The sequence below is a fragment of the Sus scrofa genome, chromosome 14 (assembly GCF_000003025.6).
Source record: "Sus scrofa isolate TJ Tabasco breed Duroc chromosome 14, Sscrofa11.1, whole genome shotgun sequence".
NCBI lineage: Eukaryota > Metazoa > Chordata > Mammalia > Artiodactyla > Suidae > Sus > Sus scrofa.
Genome location: NC_010456.5, coordinates 138490283 through 138514221, shown reverse-complemented (window position 1 = coordinate 138514221; position 23939 = coordinate 138490283). Strand labels below are relative to the sequence as shown.

The window sequence follows — 23939 nt, the reverse complement described above, 5'->3', positions numbered from 1 at the left end:
GCCCAGGAAAAGACCCACCCCCCATCTTTTCAAATGCTTGCCACCCCTCTACCACCACCTGTGCAAACTTTTCCCCCCAAATCTGACTACATCTCTCTAGGAGACTTCTTCACAAACCTCGTAAAAGAGAACTTACCACTATTTCAGCTTCAAAGCTGGAAACAAGAGGGGGAAATAAAAGAAAGAATCCTTTGGTGTTGCCAGTCAGAGTATGAATACAATTCCATACGAAAACATTTAAAACACATTAGATTTTTGGTCAAGATGAAAGACACTCCCCCCAAAAAATCAAGCCATCTATTTTAATTGGGTTCCCATGGTAACTGTACACTTGGATTTTTCAATATAACGTCCCAAAGGCCCAATGCACACTTGTAAAACAGACTTCAAACAGGCTGAACGGTTTTTACATTACCGCGCTCCCAGGAAGATCAATTTCTACACATCCCCGCCCTGACCGTGAGTGGCGGGAGATGCTGACGCCACTTGCCACGTTAACCTAAGTCAGAGAAGGCACAGTGCGTATCACAACAGTTCTATAAAACTAGTCAGACACCTGAGACTCACCAAATCTGTTCTGGTAACAAACCGATAGTTCCGCTGTCCCAGCATCATGTTTACGAAAATGTAGGAAATCGAGCCCAACTACATACCACACCATCACACCCCTCTTACTGATTTCAGGATAAAGAGAATCAATCACTAATGACTACACCATAAGATGGCCCACAAGGGTCATCATACTCTTAGAGACTCTCACTGTGAAATTGAACAACCAACATAGCTGTGCTAATACACAAATAAATAAAACATAACTGAGAACTCAAACTCACATTTGAAGTGTTAACGGCACCATCCGAAGCACAGCACACAGCCGCACCCAGGACTGTAGTTTCTCCTGCCCGGACCACAGCAGTCTCTCCCTGCCACAGCTGGCCCTGCAAAGCGGACTCTAGGGGCATGGTGCTGGCCACACTGAAAGGGCACAGAGGCTCAGAACCCAGAAATGGCAAGATCCGGTAAGTAAAAGTTTACAATCTGAGTCTTCTTTGCAACAATCCCCCAAACACTCACATACTTGAGACCGCAGCTCTGCAATGCAGAGCACCAACGGCCAACTGGTGACCTGACGGAAGTGGATTGAGTCTATTTTATTATGTCCCCAGCAATGGCCACAGATGTGACACAGGCCACTATGGAGCAGGTGAGGGCCAGCAAACTTCCAGTGAGAAGGGTCCTGCTGAGCGCCCAGCTCAAGAGACCTCCAAGGATCCTCTGAGACATCTCAGCACAAAAAGTAGCCAACTGCATGGCTCTTAGAATTCTTGCTAGTGTCCAACAGAATGACCACAAGATGCTCCTCAAACCAGGGCGAAGTAGAGAATCAACTGACTGAGAGCAAGGAAGAAAAACCAAACCGCCATCGAAAAGTCCCAACCAACAAGCGGGCCCGCTCCGTCACCCACCTCCTCATGCTTACAAAAGCCAGGACGCAAGCCCATGACTCCTCTCCGTCTCGCCTCTCCCTCAGAGTCTGGGTCCCCAGCAGCTTTCCAGGACATGGCCCCCAGTGCCAGGGTAACACCAGGCCTGTCAATGGTCCACTGACCCTCTGGGTGTCTCTTGCCCCACCTGCCAAATCCCCTTCCGGCCACCTCTGGGGACCCTGGTTCTGTTCCTTCTGTTCTCCTTCACCCCAACACATATTCACACCTTGGGATGCCAAGGGCTAAACCTGCCAAGCCCAAGGTCAAGGTTCCACTGATTTAGTTACTAGCAAAACCTCTCCTCCTGGCTGGCAGGCAGCTGCCTGCTCCCTGGGCCCTGGTGAAGAGCTCTCTTTTCCAATAAGACCACCAATCCTGCTGGACTTAAAACCACATTTATTCTTAATTACCTCCTCAGGGCCCCATGGCCACATACACTCACCTTGGGAGAGAGGGCTTCAACACATGAATTTTCGGGGACATGTTCCATCGATAATAACCTGTGTCCTGCATCCTTTGTGGGGCTTTCCATCGGGTAAGTCCCACACCAGGCCTTGGAGAGCTTCCAATAGAGAAAGCCAGCATCAAGAGACAAAACCACAGCAAAGCAGAAACCAGACTGTAGGTGATGGGCCTGGAGGGGGGCACATATGGGGGCTGAAGAGGCTGCAGGAAGAGCTGAGACACGGGAGGACTCAGAAAGTCTGCGTCTGGGCTGAATCGGAAGAGGATCCCCAGGCGAGGGGAGAACGGCCTGCGGGCCGCCCGCTGGCCACCCACGCTTAGAGCAAAGTGCTGGTGCACAGGTTTCTAGAGAGGGTGCCAGAAAGAGCGTGGGGGACGCTGGGCTGAAAGTGGCATCAACATGAGACTCAGAGGCTGAGTTCAGGTGGGGCCGGGGTGGGAGGGAGGAAAAGGTGCTGACTGATCTCTCCCCAGGTCTGAGCCGAGCGTGGCACCAACGGGCGTCTTCAGGGACAGAAGCCCAGAGACTGCGGGGGCTCCGGGGGAAAGCTGAGCCGGGCAGCTTCTCCATCAGAGGTGGGAAAATTCTCTTCTAGCACCAGAGCCCACGACGGCTCTGAGCTACACCCCAGGAGGCAGCCCCCCCTCTGCGAGCTGAGCAGAAGCTGCCCGGCCTGAGGCAGAGAACTTAGCTGCTTTCCAACAGGGGACCCTCGGCCCACCGTCAACTCCGGGCGGCCTGGAGCCAGGGCCCCCCGGTCCCGAGTCTCACTGGCCAAGGGCAGGGCAGCCGTGAGCATCCGGCCATCAGAAAGGATGGCGCGCACCGGCCGCCACGCAGGTGTTCCCGACGCAGCTGGGACGCCCCGCCCGAACGCAGGGCTCGCCTGAAGCACATCAGAGAGCTGCTTCCCCCACAGAAACCACTGGAAACACTTCTGGCCAACACAAAAGAATATTTAACCAACGCTCCCAAGCGTCCATCCTGTCTGTGTGGTCTCGTGCTACTCCACGCCTCGGAGGATGAGCGCCTCAGGCCCCGAGAAGGTTTCTGAGCAAGAGACCTCAACGTACAGAGGAGCAAACCACGGAGGCGCCTGAGCCCTGACCTCTGGAGGCTCTTCTGGTGGGAGAGACAGTCCAGAGAAGGTTAAGGACAGAGCGGGGGAAGCCGGTCCAGAGGGAATAACAGAGGCTCCAGGAAACGTTCTAATGACATGCGCGGCAAAAATAAATTTTTTAAAAAAGCTAAGAGAAAGTCTGTAAAGCCCATATACCTTTGTAGGGAAAACAAAGAAAACTAAATGACAGACTGAGACTCAAAGACCCAAGGGCATCGAAGCCGGTGGTGGAGCGGCCGTGAGGATGTCACCCAGGACGCGGAGTGAGTGTGCCCGGGCCACCAACCACCCGGCCGGCCCGGACTTGTCCCCTTCAGCCTGAAGGACACCGCTGCTCACGGCGAGCTGGACACAGACAGGAGGCAGTGCTCTCCGGGAGCCCGTCCCCCTGCTGGGCTGGAGGCATCCACAAGGGCGGCTGATCGTGGCCAAGAGGGAGATTAAACCATGCTGACCATCAGGAGTATTTATGTAATTTTAGCACCTGCATTTTTGTTCTAAGTAACAGTTCTTGCAACAAACTTCAAAAGCCACCGCGCCGGCGCAGACTCCTTCCGTGACCCAGCTCGTGGGCTGCCCGCCCCAGCCCCCTCCCAGCACCTGCCCCCAGGGGCGGCCCGGAGACTGATGGTCCTGAGTCGGTGCGGGTGGTGTAATCAGCACGCACGCCGGCTCGACTCGCCGCATCCATCTGCCTCGACAGCTTAATCTGATGATAACACAATGATGACAGAAACAAATTTTTCTGCACAATAAAGAATAGCACACAAGGGCTTTTCTTGGGATAGCTAGCTAAACTCAGTAACTTTCGGAAATACATCATTTCTGTTCCTCGCCCTTTATTCCAAGAACTTCCACTCGGTGTGAAAAGCCTCAGGAGAAAAGGCCGCTGCCCACCCCTGGAACGCCTGCTTGGGGCCACACTGTCTCCTCTGAGTCCCTGTCCCCCGACACCCCCACGGTCCCTGCTGTCACGGTGAAAGCAGACAAGCGCGGGACCTGGAGACTTCGGGGCAAGCCCGGATGTAGTGACCACGCTGGACATCGGCCTGTCCTGTCACCCCCGGCCTCCCCCGCACATGCCCCCCCGCCCCGGGACCCCTCAGGCCCCACGCGGTGGCCTCCCTCCCTGGCCACCCCGCCTCGTCGCTCAGCGGTCCGAACGTTTGGTGTCTGCACCCAGGAAGACTAGGAGCACGTTGTCCTCGTCGTCCGCGTTCGGATGTGACTGTGCGCCCCAAACTCGACAGTTTCATTTCAAAGATTCCGTGACTACCTGCAGGGGGTACAGGTGACCCCGCGAGCGCGGGCTGGGGGCTGGGGAGGCCTGATAATGAGCCTCCATCCCCCCGCTGACACTTCCACCTGAATGAACAGTCACAGGAAGGCAGTCTTCCTGCTTCGGAACCCAAATGCCAGGCCCGGCGGAAAGGCCTCCTTCCCTCCAGGGCCAGGCCGCCCCCAGCTCCCCGCGGACCGTCCTCAGGCGGGAGAAGAGCAGGTTGACCGGACACTTTCCCGCCTCACTGAGGAACACGACGGGCACCTCGGCGTCTCCCGCACCTGCCCTGGCCCTCTCACCCGCGGCCCGCACGTGGCCCCGCGGGACTGCCCGGCAGCATGGCACCGGATGGGCCCGCCCGCACGTGACTGTGCATGCCAGCTGCCTGCTGCCCCCGGCTCTCCTGCCTCCCCCCACCCACCCCCATGGCAGCCGCCGCCACAGGTGCGGCCAGCTCCTGTCCCCCACTGCCAAGGCTCCAAACTGCCACAGGCTTGGGGAGAACCTCAGTGCAGCCCCCAGCGGCCCTGCCCCGACTCCCAGGTTCCTTGCCAGCCCCGCACACGTCCCAGCCTCCACTGAGCTACTGGAGGGTCCCCACCACATCCTCCAGGCCCCATTCCCACTGCCCAGCCCCCTGGAGAAGCCTTACCAGCCTCTGCACAAATGCTCATCCACGACTCCCACGAGATCAGGGCCAGGTTGAGGGGACATGGCACGGAGCCCCAAAACAGAGCCTGGCACATGGATGCGCCCCTCCTCTAGCACCCACCCACTGGTCCTACCACTCTCACCAAGTAAGGGGTATTGGGGGCGCCTTCAATAAACAGCAACCACACGCAGACACAGCCTCTCCCGGCGCAGGCGGCAGACCAGGGAGGGGTCAGGCCCTTTCTCGAAAGGACAGGCTTGGGGCACTGTCTTCCCCACATTGCAAAGGATCCTGCTCGCCCGCAATGGTACCCCCAAAGCCTAACTGAACGTCCAGGTAATGTATTTATGATACGTCTTCCCCCAAAGACTTCTGACCGTTTCTCTGCTTCGCCACCTCAAAGGTGGCATACACGCTAAGTGGAGGAAAGCCTGCCCCGCTACAAATAAACCCGGGCCGAAAACTCCTGAGAACCTCGTGCAGGCCACACGTTCCCAGGCAGCCTCCTCACACGCGAAACAGAGACTCCAGTGTCCCCCTCATCAGGTGACCCTGAGGACGCCGAAGGCAGAACACCAGCACTCACTGCACTCACCAGAATCTTCTGGAATGTAACGCTACCAGGCTGAACTGGATGTGAGGTAAAGAGACCCCAAAGTAAGGCCCACTGCCACACACACACACACACACACACCACACACACACACAGACTACTGCAGATCTTCCGATTTTGACAAAGCTCCCCGAATGGCCCGCGTCACCCCTCACCCCTGTGGTTTCCCCCTGTGGGGAGAAGGCTGCCACGTGCCGGGGTCGCTGCTGGTTCCCAGCCACCACCAGAGTGCAGGGTTCAGAGTCTGGTCCTCCAGGAAGTTTGGGTTTTTTTTGTCTTTTTGCTATTTCTTGGGCCGCCCCCGCGGCATATGGAGGTTCCCAGGCTAGGGGTCAAATCGGATCTGTAGCCACTGGCCTACACCAGAGCCACAGCAACGCGGGATCCGAGCCGCATCTGCAACCTACACCACAGCTCACGGCAACGCTGGATCCTTAACCCACTGAGCAAGGGCAGGGACCGAACCCGAAACCTCATGGTTCCTAGTCGGATTCGTTAACCACTGCGCCACAACGGGAACTCCAGGAAGTTTTTTCAATGTGACAGACAATTAAGGGCAAGCCTCCCAGAGACAGTGACTGAGGGCTGAGGGAGCCAGGCTGTGCCCACACGCTAAGCCCACTGGGCCAGCCCAGGGCCCACACAGCACAAGTGTGCCACCAGCAGGCACACGTGGACACCCAGAACAGTGCCACATGAGTGGCAATCACCTTGAGGCCGGCCACTCCAGCGGGTCCCAAAACCAGGCACTGTCAAACACCGCAAACAGACAGCAGAGGCAAAAGGAGTTTCAGAGACCCAGCGAGCCAGCCCTGGGCGCGGCGATGCTCCAGACCAAACGGAGGGCCACGGCTCCACGAGTGCGGACGCACGGGAGGCGGGCGCAATGCTGCCACCCCATCGCTAGTCCAGCCTCCACCAAAACAGCGCCGTGACTGAGTGAACAAACGCCCACGGTTTGGGGCTCACCACGGGCCGGGCCTGGGTTCTTACCCCCAATGAGTTCTCCTCCCACAGCGCACAACAGCCCTGAGCGGCAGGGTCCTCTTCCTGCTTTCAGAAGAAACCAAGGTTCAGAAAAGGTGACGTGACTTTCCCCAAGGTCATACATCGTAATTAGCGGACCAGGCCCAAATGCATCAGTCTGTTCTCAGAGGCTGCCACCTTCACCCGGGGTACACCAGCCCAAATGAGGGCCTGGGTGGATGCTGACTGGATGGGGTGGGGGAGAGAATGAGGATGCTGGTTGGGTGGGGTGGGGTACAGGACGAGGATGCTGACTGGGTGAGGGGAGGACAAGGACGCGAACTGAATGGAGGGAAACAAGAATTCTTTAGTTCCTCATTCTTTCTCCAGTCAGGCTCATTCTTCGGAGACCACGGTTCCAAATTAAAATTTCTACCCAGGCGGTGCTTCATACACCACAAAACCCATTCCCGTGTGTAGCTGGTCCAGGTACACAGAGTAAGTGTGGTCGCTGCCGTCCCACAGATGAGGCGGCAGCTGGGCGTTGTCAGCTGCCCAAAGCCACCCAGCTAGTAAAGGGCATCACCAGAGCCCACCCACTGTCCTCCCCCACACAATCTGGCATAATAAATAAAAACTCAGTTCAGTTCCCCAAAACTGCGTTTGGTTGTAGAGATCAAAGTTAACCCTTACCTGAGACCATAAAACTGCTCCTACCCAGAGGGAGAAAAAGCAAGGCCAGCCCAAAGGGAAGATGGGTGTGAAACACATAGGGCTGCCCATGCTGCACGTGGGTCTGTAAAACTAACGCCCAAGTTTTGGTGACATCTGCATCTTCCGTCAGAGCACAAGACCGAAAACGGTCATGCTCTGATAACATGTTGGGTTTGCAATTCGAAGAGATTCACCGTCTCGGAGGAGTTACAAAACCATACACAGATCCCTAAGCGCAAGCAACAAGGAACGGAGCCGCTGCAAATGGACCCATCTGGAAGGGAGCTTGGGAGCCTGTGTGGGCTGGAGAGCACCTCTCGACAACCCTGACGATGGGCTAGAGGTGCTGAACATCGGGGTCCCCTAGGGACCTTGCAAAGACCCCGGCCCCCCGGGTCTGATCCCATAGGTCTGGCAGGGGCCTGTCATCTGCCTTTTTAACCAGCACCAGGGAACTCCAGGTAGAGCCCAGACCCCCTTGTGCGAAACGCTGTCCTGCTAGAACTGAAGAGCGCCCCCTTCAAGGAGAGCAACGGGGCCTGCATTTCGGTGGCGTCTCTAACTCATGGCACCAGCAAGTGGCCCCATCCGAAGGGGACGCCCTCGGCCCTACTTTTAGCCCTTTTGTTTGGGGGTAAACTGTAGCCAAACATTTAGGAACAAATGAGAAATGACTACCAGGTATCTATTAAACCTCGACATTTAAATGTCCCATCCCGTATTTTGCCCTGAGATGCAATTCACTCTCTTCGCCCACCTAGAAATCTCTGAACATTCAGTGCGGGAATTGCCCAATCTGTCAATAAGGTAAGAGTTTTCTAAACTACTATCCATATGACTCAATTTGTCAGTAAAAACTGCCACCAGCGCTGTGCTTGCAGAAAAATGTCCATAAATGCATTATTGCGACTGGCAGATCGATGTCTATAATAAAAACAAATAGATTTAACAAGTGCCGGCTTTTACGAGCCGTGCCATTGGTGGACGGTGCATTCAGCCTCACCCCAGACTTCTGGGAACGGGCAAGACAGCGCGGGCCGCTGCTCTGCTGACTTCACAAGTGTTACGGGGAGGAAATTATTCTAACAAGAAAAGTGTCCAAGTAGGAGAGTGAATGCACCGGCACTCGAGCTCTCTCACAATGCCCTTCACCGTGACACACACACACACACACACACACACGACAACAGGCTTAACCATAAGACAATGTTTCTGCACAATTTTTAACTATTTTTACCACAGCTGCATCGCAGGCCAAATGAATTTACTCCAGTTTGGGGAGGGGGGGTTGCTAGGAACCTGAGGCCTAGAGAGACCACCCCCCGCCCGCCTCCCCCCCCCCCCCCCGCTAAGCCCCCGCCTAAGTGAAAATGACTTGTACTCTCAAAAACAAGTTGCAGTATTTCGCACCTGGCCGAAATGTCATCGCTCTGTCAGCGGCTCCTGGGGCCCCTATTACTTCGCTGTTAGCTGGAGACATCGGGAGGGTGGCCTCACAGACTGGCTTCGCTGCCGGAGATTCCAAGCACCTTGGCCAAGACACTGCCTGAGACCAATTTACCTCTCAGCCATATCTGCCAAAATCACTTTGATTCCTCCAAAGGTCACAAAAGGTCACAGAAATGACTCAGTCCTCTTTTTAGGCAATTCATTCTAACCATTATTCAAAGGAGGAAGTCCGTAGCCCAGATATTCATTATATGGTTTTCCCCAAGCCCTGCAGCCCTCCGATATAAGCTCTTTATTACTGCTAATGTTTTTAAGAAATTAAAAAAGAAAACTAGACTACTTCTTTCCACTGGCCAGCAGATATGCAGCAGGTACCTGGCGGCCACAGAACGAGTCTTGCAGTACTGTCTAGAACAGAGGATCGCACACCTTCATCTGCTTATGCCCAAGACAGGCCCGAAGCGCTAAGAGAACAGGAAAACCAATGTCAACCAAGGGCACACTAGCCACCCTGCACAGCCCTCCCAGATAAACCACAGACATCAAACCAGGAACGGACATGGGGCTGGTTCATTTAACGTGTGTGTTTATGCAGAGGCCACTGTCTTCCAATGAGAGTGGACGAGCGTGTTAGTTTATATGTCTCCGATTTTTAAATCTTCAGGTTTTAGTTAAATAATATTCTGCGATAAGGCCAAGCTCTTTCGGATAGCAGCTGTATCAGAACTACCCATCCCAGGAAACAAGGGTCAGGGAGCCCTGTGACAAGAGCCAATGAGCTAAGGGCCTTTCAGAGACGGGAGCCCAGTGCACACGCCTCAAGTAGCTGAGATGCCACAGCATACCAGGCAAAGAGTCCAGAGGAAGACCTGCAGGCTGGGGCAGCGGAGCTAGGCTGGGTCAGAGCGGAGTGTGAAAACAAACCTGCAAGAATGTTAACAGATGACTACTTGGAAAGAGAATTCAGAAAACGTTGTTTCGCTTTTGTTTCTCCCACCAACGAAAATATACCATAAACTGAAAGGAGCATTGATGCCTCAAAAAGGGGGAGCCGAGGAGTTCCCGTCGTGGCGCAGTGGTTAACGAATCCGACTAGGAACCATGAGGGTTGCGGGTCCGATCCCTGGCCTTGCTCAGTGGGTTAACGATCCGGCGTTGCCATGAGCTGTGGTGTAGGCTGCAGACGCGGCTCGGATCCCGCGTTGCTGTGGCTCTGGCGTAGGCCGGTGGCTACAGCTCCGATTCAACCCCTAGCCTGGGAATCTCCATATGCCGTGGGAGCGGCCCAAGAGATAGCAACAACAACAACAACAACAAAAAGACAAAAGACAAAAAAAAAAAAAGGGGGGGGGGAGCCGAAACTCAACAGTCTTGGTTTGACTGCCTGGCTTCTAAATGTTTGTTCTCTGCAAAATAAGAATAAAGGCAACTTAGTAAGTCTATTTACTGAAAGAGCACCTATTTGGGGTTCCCGAGAAAGGAAGACTTTCTGGAGGAGAAAGTTCCCCAGGAACACCAGGGAGTCGTGTTCTGCCTGAGGCCTGCCTCTGACCCCCTTCCCTGCAGGAGGGACTGACTCCCTGAGCGAGGCACCTGTAAAAGAAGCACCTGTAAAGGAATCAGGCTAAGTGGAAGATAAGGCCCAGATGAGGCTCCACTGATACCTGAGCAAGACCAAAACCGAGAGAAGAAAGGCTTCAGGATACCAGCGGCTGAACAAGAGGACGCTGTTAATTAACCACTGTGTCCCCACCTGGCGCTTTACTTCTTTAAGCCCTGTTCTCCAGCAGCCAAGCCCTTGGGCAACAGCATCTCACAGGCCTGGTTAAACTAGGTTTAAGTTTGTATAACACAGACTTGTTTTAATGAGAGGACTATTCACCTCGACAAGTACCTTTGTATAGTTTTACCCTTGAGGCCTGCTTCACCCGGTCCCACACTGTAACAGACACCACTCTCCCACTCAAATCCTAACTCAAAACAAGAACCCAAGAAGAAATGAAACACCTGCCAGAGCAAGGCCAGCTCTACTTTGTGACTTAAAGGCGCTGGGCCTTAGCAAGTGTGGACGTGGCCTGAACGGCCGCATGGAACAAGCATCTGAGTTATCACAATACTAACCACCAGCGGCAGAGGGTTGCTCTGACATTGTTCACTGAAAGTTGTTCACCCCCAAGTGTGCTAAGCTCTCTTTTCTGAATCTTTTTCATGTTCCTGAGTGTTTTCTCCACTGCAGGACTCATGAAAGCAACAAAACCCTCCCCTAATCAAATCCTGGATGGGACATGAAGAGGAAGGCCTGGCTTAGACGCTCTCAGACTGGTGCTTCAGTAGCCAGTCTAATTCTCAGCTCTTTGTGTTCAACAGCTTCAAATATTCTGCAGCAAACTGCTGTGGTGACCCCTGCTCTGGACACATCGGCCTCCGTCTGCCTGAGGGCCGTCTGCCAAACAAGCAAAAGCTGTGCTCATACACAAAAAGTGCTTCCAGAACAGAAGGTCAGCTCCTGGGCTGAGGACCAGAGAGCAAACTCCATTCTGAGACTCAGAAAATGATGAGCCCACAGAGCGAGGTGCACAGCTTAGACCTGCTGGACCAGGGAATTTCGGTGCCCAGGGTACAGGGCTCTCAAACACCAAATGTTCACTCTACGGGTTAGCGTTTACGGAGGCAGTGTGGGCCTAATAAACCCCAGCAGGATAACGAGGACCCCGGAACCTGAGCCTCCTCTCACATTGTCTCAAGGAAGAGGAAATTTGGGGTTCTGCACCCCTAGTATGCTTAAGGCCTGCTGCAAGGGAAGGCCAGAGTAGAGACTTCTGGAAGCTTCCTGGGAACCAGAGGCAGGCAGAGAAGGGGCGCCCTTGCCGCTGGTCAGCAGTGCGGGGTAGGAGGTGGGCCGCCAGGCGCTGAAAGTGTTGACCTTAGCGAGAGCAGCCACGACCCGCAGACCAGGCTACTGTCATCCCACCTGGTCGAGGAACCCCAGGCTGGAAAAAGGCTGGATACACCTGGGCATACCTACTCACACCTGGGGGCGGTGCGGGGGGGTCAGAGCAGGTCCCACCACGATGGCAGGGCAGTGGGGGTGGGGGGAGGACCACTGAGGGCTGGGCTGTCCCACGGGCTCCAGACGCCTGTTGCCCTCAGAGAGAGCCCGAACTTTGGCAGGAAGAAGGCCACCCAGACACTTACCAGGGTGCCCGAGCCGCCAACTGCGAGGAACCGCAAGCGCACCGACGCGAACTGAGGGAAGGCGGGAAGCCCGGGCATGTCCTGGGCGCGGGGGGCGGGGCCGGGGCGGGGCCGCGCGGTGTGGGCGGGGCCTGACGTAGGGCTTGGGTCCCGACGCGCCAGGGACCGGGCGGCAGAGCGGCCCGGACGCGCAGAGGCGGGGCCGGCCCGGGGCTCGGGGGCGGAGCCCGGGGTGGGGCGGGACCCGGACGTGAGGGAAGCGAGGCGCCGACGCACTTGGGCGGGGCCTAGAACGCGGCGGGGGCAGGGCCGAGGGCGGGCACCGCCTCCCCGCCCGCGAGCTACCCAGGTCCGAGCATGCCCAGTGCGGCGGTAACCCCGCGGCCCCGCCGGCGAAACCGCGGGGCCCTCTGGCGCTGCCTGGCCGGGGTCTTCCTGGTCCCCAGGCCGGCCCGCTCCGGCCTCGCAGCCGCGGCGTCTCCCAGGCCCGTCCTGCCCTCGTAAGCTGGGCCGCGCCCTTCCCGCCTCCGCCTCACGGGCTCTGCCTCAGTTTACCGACTGTCAGCGAGGCCAGGATGGTCAGGAGACTGCGCGCCAGGTGCACCCAGGAACCGCGTTGCAGGTTCCTTTCCTGGGGAGGCTGCGCGCCCAGGCACAGCCACTACTCCTGCTGCTGCTCTCAGAGGGCAGGCAGAGTGCAGAGCTCAGCAGGTCAACATCCGGATTCCATGTTTTAGCAACGGGGCCCGGGAGTCAGCCCCTGGTGCCTGTGGCGGGTCTGTCGAGGTCCACTGCCCCTCAGATGCTGCTGGGTCACCAGGACCTAGACTCACCCAGTCTTTGTTGCTGTTCAGTGAGCACATGGCTGCCCCGCACCGCGAATTATGTCCCCCGAAAGAGGTATGTTGGAAACCAAGCCCTCGGTTCCCAGAATGTGACCTTATTTGAAGATAGGGTCTTTTTACAGGGCAACAGATGAAAACCAGGTCCTTAGTGTGGGCTCCTAAAGCAGATGACTGATGTCCTTGTAGGCAAAAGGCCACGTGAAGACAGAGACACCGGGAGAAGCCTGCGAAGGTGGAAGATGAGAACGATGCTTCTGCGACCCGGGAACAGCTGGACCACCAGAAGCTGCAGAGAGGCTTGGGCCACATCCTTCCCTAGAGGCTCCAGGCGGAGCTTGGCCCTGCAGGCATCTTGGTGTCAGACGTCTGGTCTCCAGAACGGTGAGCTCCAATGCACGGGTGTTGTTTCAAGCCACCCACTGTGGACTTCCCATGGCAGCTCTTGGAAGCAGTGTTGTTCCATCCAACCTGACTGGCTGAGGACCTCAGTGAGTGGACTCATCCCTTGAAGTGGCAGGGAGGTCACTCAGCTGCTGGCAGTTTCAGGAGGCCCATCTGAGGCCCACACGTTCTAAGCCATCATGCCATGGGCCTCCTGGGCATGGGCCTTTCTGAATGGGAAAGAAATCTGCCTTCCCAGGGTGAACCACTCCTCTGCTGGGATTTGGCGCGCATTCATGCATCGGTATCTGTGACTTGCCTGACCCAGCGCATTGGCATCCTTAGTAAAAGTTCGCTCGGAGGACCTCAGCAGTGTGGGCTTTGTGATGAGCCCTGGTGGCTCTCCAGGGGCCACATCATAGATCCTGGCAAGCACCCCCACCCCAGGCCACACCTTGGTGAGATGTGTTTGAACGGGCTGCTTTTGGAAAAGAACTAGTTGGGGTACAATATGGTGATCGAATTAAGGCACCTTTTATCCAGTGAGCCCAGACCAAGCCTCGTGACCCTCAGCGCGGCTCCAGGCAGTAACAGGTGTTACGCTCAGATGGCCAGCACACTGAGGCACATTTGCCATTCTTTTCTGGTCTCTGTTAGCTTACTGCGAAACTTTAGGAAGTTTATTCAACTTCTCTAATCCTCAAAGTCATCATCTGTAAAGGATTTTTACAATAAGAAAATATAAAAATATGTAGGGTGTGCACATAGGGGTGATAAACTTCAATGAGAAGAAAATACCTGTCCTCTTATAATCTCTTTCTACCAGGACCCACCCAGAACTGGGATCCCAACAGGGCTGAAAAGGGAAACATAACACCAAAATTGAATCAAGATGCTCACTGATATCCAACAAGTGTACTGTGATATAATGCTACAGTTAGTACATCAAGGCTACTTTTCAGCTGAATAGCATTTTAACATGAGTGCTTAAGCTATTAATAAGAAGAGACTAGCTACTGTTAGCAATTCGGATCCCCACTCTAGGAAAGAGAGGCCAGCATGCTGACTCTTGGTGTGGACTGTGTGGCACTTGGGGGGGTGGAGTGTGGCGTCCAGGAGAGATGCTTGGGCCTGGCTCTCAGAGGGAATGCTTGCTGGGAGGCATCTGCCTTCACCAAGGGCTCCAGGGTCGGAGCCAAATAGCGGTCTTGAAACCAAGGGGGACAGGAGAAAGGCCACCACCCCTGCCCAAGGACTGGCCCTGCCAAAGACTAAGACTCGAAAAGATAGTGTTTCGGGCTAAAATCCCTGCACTTGCTGGTAAGCACTTCCCTTCTTGGTGACACTCTGCAAAAACTCAAACCATTTTCTCTAAAGCACCCCAAGGCCTCATTCCCTCGTCCCATGACACCCAACCCTCGCCTACACTCACCTGCCATCGATTAAGCAACCAAGAGTGGCTCCAGATCAGGGAGCTGGCCTGCTGTGTCAGGAACACAGGGTCCGGAGGCTGGGATGCGGGTGGAGAGGGCAGCCTCACGTGCCGTCCACCTGACTTCTGTCTGTAGGACGACGACATTGGACCAGATGGGCCAGGTTCCTTTGGGGTTTCCCATCCTCCGATTAACAGATCACATCCAGTCTTCTCCGGACCCAGGTTCCCGCGAATGACCTTACAAAAGTGGTGGAGAAGCCCAGGAGTGTGTGTGCTCAGCTTCACTCTGATTTCTTTCAGGGGCCTCCCCGATGTCCTTTAAGATAAACCAGCTTTCTTGGAGGCACAGGGAACAGCGTTAATTTGCATCCTTTCTTTAAACATACAAGAGGATACTGTTCAGGTTAAACAAATGAACACGACATGTGACTGCCTCCCATGATTTGCAACCCAAGAAATTTGTTTAATAAGCCTCTCTTTCCAAGCTACTTTTGTGACATTAGAGACCATTTACAACAAAGCTGTCTTCAGTAGTCAGACTTAATCCTCACTACCCTGCCTTTGGGAAAAGAAGGGATTTTACAACGATCACATAAAACCTTGTGTGGTTTGAAAGCCCCAAACTCCGGACAAACGTGTGAGGGGTCGTGTAACAAAAGAAACAAGACGGAGCTTGTTTTACATCCGGTTTTCTTTAAGGAGAGCATCTCCAGTGGAGAGCTTCGCCAATTAACACATTGATTTTCTCAGCCCTGGTGTTCTCAGTAAGGTTGGTGCCCAGAGCTAGCCGGAGTCAGCACCTTGAACCTGGGTGGTGCAGCCAACCAGCATGTGAGGGCAGGAGCACGAGCGTTCTAGAGGAGGGCAGAGGGGACCCTCAGGACCTGGGGGTGGGCACCCCTTGTCTCTGCTGACGCGCTGATCTGCACTAGTCGCCAGCAGAGCTGAGGCACGGTGGTGTGGTTGCAGCAGAAAGAACTTCTACGGGTGGGTGAGTGGAGGGGAAGGGAGAGGCTTCCGGCTGCACCCTCAGGCAGAGGGGGGTGGGGGTGCTGGTGCAGCCTTACCTGGAAGATTGTGTGTGCCCAGCTCTTTCATTCCAACGAAGAGGCAAAATATCTTTCTGCCCAGGAGCCCCCAGAATCTTTTTAGCTTCTCTTGATATCTAGAACCCCGAGGCAGCGCAGTCTTCCATTCAAGACTTTTCCGGAGACCTCCTCTAGCTGGCCTGCTTGCCGCAGGGCCGGAGATGCTGCATTTCATTGGACTTGTGGCCACGCCCCTGGTAATCACAGTTGAGTGGGATAGGTGGATGAGGAAATGGAGTTTGCAATCTGAAACAGAGCCTGGGGTGTGGGGGTGCAGAAGAAGGCCCCTCGCTGCAGCGAAGATCCCCTGTGTGCCTGGCCCTGTGCTGGGAGTGCCCTGTGCAGGGAGCAGACATGCTGAGCAGCCAGGCACCTGCTGGCGCTGAGGGTGATGTGAGGAGAGGCCCGAAAGGCCATGAATGACAGTGTCTTCTGGGGGGACCCTCTAGAGGTAAAGCACCACTGTTTTTTTCTGGAATTTGGATCCAGTTGTCCAGTAATTGTTGGACAAAGATCATCCCAAAACTACTCTAGCTCTTCCTTCTGCAATGTGCACGGAATACGCAGGAACCAGTGAGTGCAAGTCAGCTCTTCCCACGGGTATGCCTGTGGGTAGACTGCCTGGAGAACTGCTTCTGCAAATGCAAATGCTTTGGAGGACGCTCTTTCCACCCCCGAGGTGCACCGTGGGTCACTCGAGGATTTCGTTAGCCGTTGGCCCTCTTGAAAGCGGCTCCTTCACTCATTATAAAGTGTTTTTGATCCATTTTCGGGAAGGGCTTTGTTTGTAGCACATTGTTGGCAGTTTGGACAGAATCTTTTAAGTGGTGTGAAGTGCTGGGGAGCATGCACCTGGGCTGCCAGGAAGGAGCCCCCCCACCCCAACCTCGGCCCTTCTGAGAGGCGCCAGACCCGCCTGGGTTTTGGGGACTTGGAAATTAAAGCAAGAGACTTGGGGATTTGATGCTGAGATTGTGGTTTGTCCTCATTCACGTCTGCCTGGGAAACTACAAATGAGAAATCAGACCAGAAAGCTGGCCATACCAAGTGTTCTGTCTCAGCCTCCAAAACACCAGTCTGAAGACAGAAAAGCGGTGCATCCCCTCCGAGGGAACTTCTTCGATCTCGCCTCGGCGCACGGAGGCATTGATTTCAAGTAACATGAGGCGAAGGTGGGAAGAGTGATAACCAGGTGGGCAAAATTCGTGGTGAGAATACTGCCGGTGACTGTCCGAGCAGCTGGCCCTTTATCCGTTAGCATGAGGTGACCCAGTTTAATCTGGAGAGTCAGGAATGACAGAAAGTGAAGTCCTGGGAGTGGTCCCTCTGTCTGTCCCACCAGCAACTACTGGAAACGAAGACTTCTCTGGTCCAGGAGCTGCTGGGCAGGAACAGACAGAGTTCTCATTCCTGGGGTGAGGTGTTGTGAAGCTTGAGTGGGTCACTCCCCATGCAAGGGCCTTTGGCAATTGTCAGGACTCTTTATTTTCATTTTATTGAAGTAGAGTTGCTTGACAATCTTATGATAACCTGCGGCACAACAAAGTGATTCGGTCATACGTGCACACGCATCCATTCTCTTTCAGATTCTTTTCCCATACAGATCATCACAGAGTATTGGGCAGACTTCCTGTGCGACACAGCGGGTCCCCGTTGGCCAACCATTCCCTAGCCCTCAGTGTGCCTATGCCAATCCCAAACCCCCAGTCCATCCCTTCCTCCACCAGCCCCCTTTGGAAAGCATAAGTTTGTTTTCAAAATCTGTGAGTCTTTTTCTGTTCTGCAAATAAGTTCATTCCTATCCTTTTTTTTTTTTTCTTAAGATTCTACATATAATGTCAGGGCTCTTTCTGATGTAAATAGGGAGGCGAAGCCCAAAGGGCTTTCATCTGCAGGTCCTGCAGTCCTGCTCAGAGAAGCGGAGGGAGGAGGGCTCCAGGACAGAGACCTGTCAGCTCTCCTCTCTTCTTCGCCCCAGCAATGACCCACGTCTCTACCTATGACCCCAGCATTGCGTCTATTCAGCTCTGCTTCCCCGGAGATGAAACAAATTCTCTCTCCCAGCTTCCCCTGGAAAAACTCGTAGGGAAGGACTCTGATTGGCCCGGCACAGGTGACTATGACAACCACTGGACCAATCACAGTGGCCGGGGGGGAATAAGGTGCCATCCCAGGGGATGCGTGTACCTCTGTGGTCAGGAGAACAGGTGTGATGGGGCGGATTACTGTGAGGTAGGGAGCAACCAAGTGGTACCCAGCCTGCTCACAGAGATGGGTCACCTACTGTGTGCCTGGCTAGGGCTCTGCACCGCATGCTCACATGCCATCACATGCCATCTCGTCAGTCGTCACAGCTCCTCCTCATCAGTCCCATCTCCTCCTTGGCAGTAGAGATGGCCTCTGTTGTTAAATAAATGCTCAGGTGGATGTGACTCTGTGCAGTGGAGACTTCTATAAAGTCTGTGGCCAAGGGGACATGCACGTGTCATGTGGCTGGACTGCAGAGACAACTTGGTGCCAGCCCAGGATGCTCTCCTAGAGTCGGACCCCCTCCCCCCACCGAAGCCCAGCAAAGCCTTGCCAAATCGTGCCTCAATTCTTTGTTTTAGGAATTAATCTTAATTAGCACTTTATTGGATTCTCTAACCCACTCAAGCCCTAGAAGGATAGGACTCATAGAAGTTAATGTAACAATAATTACGGCTGGTTATTATTGATGGCTTATTAAATAGCCGTCCCAGGGCTGGGTTCCTGATGCTCGTCATCTGCTTGAATCCTCACAATAACCACATAAGGGAGATAATATTATCACAGTTTCGTAAATGAGGAAACAGTGGTTGGGTAGTTTGCCAAGGTCACACAGCAGTGAATGCTAGAATTGTTATGCCTTGGTTTACTGTGTCTTGGACTTGAAGAAGCAGTATGAGATTGAGAATGCATCACTGAGCTTCGTGGGGAGGGCGCGTTCCAGGCTCTCTTCTTCAAGCTCTGCTGTCTCCATTAGACCAATGCGGCAAATCTCCCATCAGTCATCCTGCTGGACCCAACAGCTTCTTCCTGGGTGGACGTTCAGTTATTTCCTGCTGTGGCACCAAGCACAGACCATGTGTCTCTGGTGCCATTGTAGCCATCTTTGCTAGGATGGGGTCCTATAGAGGTAAAGAGAAATGGCCCAAACTATACTGTTGACCCTGGATGCAGCCAGACCTGAAGGTAACCACCCCGGACTTCTCATTTCTGTGTGACAGTGCATCCTTTGGTTTAAATAAACAAGTTTGTGTTGTGTTTCTGTCACTTTAAGCAGGAGTCGTGAGCATTGCTGGGGTCCCCCGGACACCACACTACCTGTTCTTGCGTGTGTCATCCTTCTAAAAACTCACACGCTTGTGTCATCCTTCTAAAAACTCACACGCTTGTGAGATGGACATCATTACATCCGTTTCATGGAGCAGAAAGTGAGGATTAAAAGAGGTCAAGTTACTTGTCCAGAGCTACTCAGCAATGAAATGGCAGAGCTAGGGCTTGTACAGCGTTATTGATCCCCAAGGATCAATATTCCTAAAGATATTCCCAGTTCCTAAGAATGTAGGATGGGGCGGGGAGCAGAGGATAAAGGAAAGAGGAGAGAGAAAGGAGGGAGGAAGGGAGCGAGCAGGAGGGAGAGACACAGAGAAAAGACTGTTCGCAGTTTTGAATTGAGGAATTTAAAATCTTTTGGTGGCAAGTTATGATGGTGTATTTCTAGGGCTTAGGAATTTTATCCTGCTATTTGTTCTTCAAATAAAAGAATCAGAGTTGCTGACTTAGTTTAAACCAACTCCAAAGACTGCAGAGTTGACTGCTGATTAAAAACTTGTCTTTCTTGGTCTGAGAGAGGAATAGCAGCTATGACTTCCCTGGATGTGTTGCATCTTGCAAATGTGATTTTCATTTGTAGCACTTGAGAATACCAATGATTGGAAACATGTAACTTGATTATTAACAAGCTAGAAATAGGAACAGAGTATTCGCTTTGGCATCTACCCGTGCTCGTGTGATAAAAATAAATTGGAAGACGTCTAAATAGGAAATTAAAGGTGATTTGGGCATCATTAGTCTGGCAGCTTTTCTGTCACCCCATATATACCAGGGAGCCCATGAGCTAATTCCAAAGTCTAATGGGCTCCTAGATGAACGGAACCTCTAGACGGTAGCAAATGTGAAAGGTCACATTGGACTCAATGAGCTTTGCCATCTGTGAATTGAACCTGAATCTTTCAAGAAGGAAACAGAATTCCGGCCGTTTTACTTCGGCTCTCTTTCGGAGGCGTGCCGTCATTTTTAATGGATAAACCTCTACTGCACTGCCTTTTTCAAATCCTCGTGGTTTCATTTTCTCTCAGTTCTACCATCTAAAACTTTTTGCCGTACTCATCTTCCCTGCTTATTTGCTCCTTCGTACATATTCTGCAGCCAAAACCCTCTGCTTGCAGAGCCTCCTGGAGGACGGATGCTGGGGATGGGGTTGTGTTCAGGAAGGAAGGGGCCAGGCTCGTCTAACCTTGTTAGCCACAAAAAAGATTTTCAGATTCCCATCGACTTAGAAATGAAGCTGTCGGAATTGGGTTCAAGCCTGCATCTTGCATCAGTGGAAATGGGTATTGTGATTGCTGTGTTGAAATGTGTGCTCAAATGCATTGGGGTTTTATACTATTTCTCAAACTTCCACATAGATAATGTCAGACCGTTTCTGAAATGGGATACTATCATCAAGATATACGGCACCAATCAGCAGGCATCCGGCCGAGCAGAGGGAGCAGGAGGGTCTAGGAGACTGCTGGAGAATTTCCATTTTCCATTCCCTGTGTCAACAGCTTGGCAACTCCCCTCCTAGATTGCTTTATGGCTTCGGGAGAATTTCTCCGTCAGCCCCTGGGCCATCCTCAGCTCCATGTTCAAAAGCCAAGGAATTAGATGTGCTGTCATTTACAAAACTGTTTATGAAAGTATCTCTTTTGAATTGTTCAAAAATCCAAAAGGCGTCAAACTCTGACAGTTTAAGACGACGGCAAGAAGGGCCCTGGTGATCTCCGGCGTACAGCCTCCGCCGTTTGAGGCTCTCTTGTTGAAAATGCAATTTCTTTTTTGAGGATTTCTTCCAGCCTGCGATGCTTCCTTGGAAACTTTGCCTTTTTGAAAGGCTCTCTTCCCTACGAGGCAGCTGACAGAGGTCATATTACGAATATGTTGCTGGGATGATAACATTTTGATTAGATATGCAAGGATCTTCTATCCTTCCCTAGGATGTCGTATGCTAACATTTTTCATTATTTTAAGAAAATCATGTAAGTCGATACCATGCTGCAATAAGAACTTGAATTTTGTGGCTTATTTTCTTTGCCGTAATGTGCCAGCACCATGGGCATCGTTGCAGGGAATAAATGACTCTTCCCCAATAAACCAAATGCCTAAAGAAGCCCCTGGAGGAGGCAGGGACGTCCATAAAAAGTGAAATGGATTTCATCCTGTGGTGTTCCATTTAGTATAATAAGGAGAATTCAGAAATAATCCAATCCTCCAAACGAAAAGACCTCTGCTACGAAGCAATGGGAGGTTTACCTTATACCAGAACCGAGTAGGTGTGGTTTAATGTGTGCCAAAATGTATGTGTGCAGTTACCTATTTTCCTCTATTAGAGTCATCAGTTACCTAAAAAATTAGAAATCTCTCTTTCTACTTCTCTCTCTCTCACGCTCTCTCAGCTTGAAAAATCAGCTCCTTAAAGCCAACTACCAGGAAGCATTCATCAAAAGGCCAAGCTGTGGTTCTGCAGCTCATCAAGCGAAGGCCCGTGTGGGTGCTTGGGCCCTTCCACCCGGAAGATGCCCAGGAACGGAAAACATTTCAAAAATGGTCCCAGTAAGTGGACACCACTAATTGTCGTCTGATACTGGTGTTGCTGGGAAAAGCAAGGCACCGACACCCGGCCGTGGAAGGCGGAGTGAGGAAGGGTTTGGGATGCTGATAGATGACATCATGGGGCGTGGAACTAAAAGCCGGCACTTGGGAGATGCCCAGAGAGTGAGCGAAACGGGCACTGGCTTCCTGTGCCACGGGGTTTGATGAAAGTCAGCACAAAGATGAGAGAGCAGGGAAAATGAAGAAAAATGAGCGGTCCTCAGTCCCCAAAGGTGTTAAAAACTCATGCTTTCCACAAACGCGATGTTTCCCAGTGCTGTCCCCCGAAACCAAGGTGTGAAGTCCATATTTACCCACACAAAACTTTAAAATGTCATTTTGGAAATAAGTTTGGGGAGTTTAAATTCCTTTTTATTTCATCCCTAAACTTTTAATAACATAGAAATGAAAATAATTGCCACTAACCGATGCAATGTAATGATCACACTTCCATAAAATATTCCTGCATCCACACTGCATTTCGTTCTTAAGCAAAATGATGCTCAAGCAGTAAGTACAATTATTTGAATGTCGAATTCAAAAGACCCATTAGCAATAAGACTTCTTAAAAATGTTTCATTAGCAACCAAATGCCAGTTTTCCTAGATGTGTTCCCCGCTCCCCACCCAGGGTCCATGGCTACCACGCAGGCTGTCCCCGAGTTCTTTGTCCCATGACTGGAAATGATGAACTGTCATTTTCTTTGAGCCAAATTCTGCCAGGAGAGATGTCCACCTGTGTTTATTAAGGAGGCAGAAATAAGCTTGAAATAATTAATTCTCTTCGTTCGTCTTGGTGGCAGGAGAAGGAGAAAGCAGCAGCATCGCACCCCCGCGTGAGCTGCAGAGAGGAATCTGGAGACCCGGGTTCCATCCCAGGTCCCACTTTCCTGGATCTACAGGCTTCTGCAAGCTCCTTACCTGCACACAGCCTCAGCCTTGTGTCTGTAGAATGGAGGTAACGATTCCTAACTCTCTGGAGGTTTGCAGTCAAATGCGATGGCGTGAGTGGAAATGCCTACCACAATATCAGCCACCTGTGCCAGGGCCTGAACTCACTGGCTTCAAGGTACTACACAGTGATAGCTGTTCAAAATGCTTTCCCATTTGTGGTGCAGCAGGAACAATCACACTAGTATCCATGAGGATGCGGGTTCCATCCCTGGCCTCACTCAGTGGGTCAGGGATCTGGCGTGGCTGTGGCTGTGGCCTAGGTCGGCAACTGTAGCTCTGATTTGACCCCTAGCCTGGGAACCTCCATATGCCTCAGGTGTGGCCCTAAAAAGCAAAAAAAAAAAAAAAAAAAGCTTTCATCAGTCACTGATTTTTCTCTTATTAACGTTAAGAGCAGTTTTCCCCTCTCTGCTGACATCAAGCCTGGTGTCCACTGGCCCATTTCGCTTCTCACTGAAACTGCCCTTCCTCGGGAATGCCAGGCCTTTGTGAAGTGCAGCCAGCAGCCTCCACGCTGCATGCTGCTGCCCGAGACCTGGCACCTGATGCAGCCTTCTCTCTGCAGACACTGCACTGCAGTGTGACTGTTTCTGCGACTAGACTGTGACATTGCAAAGCGGGACTGGCCTTGGTATTTGGCTCTCTAGGCCAGACGTGCACCAGGTGGCAATAAATAGTAAGACTTAATTACCCGATCACATCGAAGGATGACGGGAAGGCTAATGGTCATCTTCACTCTTGGACAACATTGAAACCAAAACTCTGATAGGAGTCCATTCCTCTCTGTTCTGATGCCAGCTGTGGTTGCTTCCTAAAAAAATACACTCCGAAGTGGTAGGTCTGTCTTCTTCTGCAGCCCTACCACCAGGGCCTTCATCTAAATCCGAACCTCTCATATGTGGAAAACTTCTGGAGCCTCTGCCTGGTCGCTGCGGCCAGTTCCCTTTCACAGCCCAGGGACGTGTGATGAAACCGCGGGGTGGCCCTGATCCAGGCCCTGCCCACCCTTGCCTCAGACTTCCTCCGCACGCTGACCGCCCGAGCATCCCCAGAGGACTCAGGACCCCAGCCAAACCCCAAAGCAGGAATCCCACCGTCCCACCTGTCGTGTGGGTCCCTCCCCACTTGCCCCTGGGAGGACGTGGGACTGTCTTTCCTGAAAGTTCCAGGCTGTGACTCGTTTACCCTTGTGTCCTCAGTGCCTGGACTGGTGTCTTATGATAACGGAGGGGCTTAATACACATTTGATGGGTAAACAAACAAATGAAGCCATGAAGAACCACTTCTACTGAAGAACAGGGAACTAGAATGGTGGATTGAGATGGACTTAGGATGCTTCTGGATGGAGTCAGGACT

At 52.9% G+C, this 23939-nt stretch overlaps 1 protein-coding gene and 1 long non-coding RNA gene across 6 annotated transcripts in view; one reads left to right on the top strand and one right to left on the bottom strand.

Moving 5' to 3' along the window:
• MGMT (O-6-methylguanine-DNA methyltransferase) overlaps window positions 1-12217 on the bottom strand; it is a 269539-nt gene extending 257322 nt beyond the window's left edge. The window contains exons 1-2 of one of the 3 annotated variants that reach the window (XM_005671579.3): window positions 11945-12217; window positions 6614-6673 (exon numbers count right to left, since the gene is read on the bottom strand). In XM_005671579.3, the coding sequence (XP_005671636.2) occupies window positions 6614-6673; window positions 11945-12022 (138 nt within the window). In that variant the 5' untranslated portion in view covers window positions 12023-12217. The remainder of the gene's footprint in view (window positions 1-6613; window positions 6674-11944) is intronic. The other 2 variants (XM_001928553.5, XM_005671577.3) reach the window with 2 other exon arrangements.
• LOC102165211 lies at window positions 12235-23737 on the top strand. Of its 3 annotated transcripts, XR_307903.3 has the most exons (4): window positions 12236-12844; window positions 12976-16885; window positions 21435-21591; window positions 22433-23737. It is a non-coding gene; the product is annotated as an uncharacterized LOC102165211 (long non-coding RNA). The 3 variants fall into 3 exon arrangements; XR_307904.3 differs by lacking the exon at window positions 21435-21591 and having other exon boundaries at window positions 12237-12844; window positions 22433-23736; XR_002338846.1 differs by lacking the exons at window positions 21435-21591; window positions 22433-23737 and having other exon boundaries at window positions 12235-12844; window positions 12976-21063.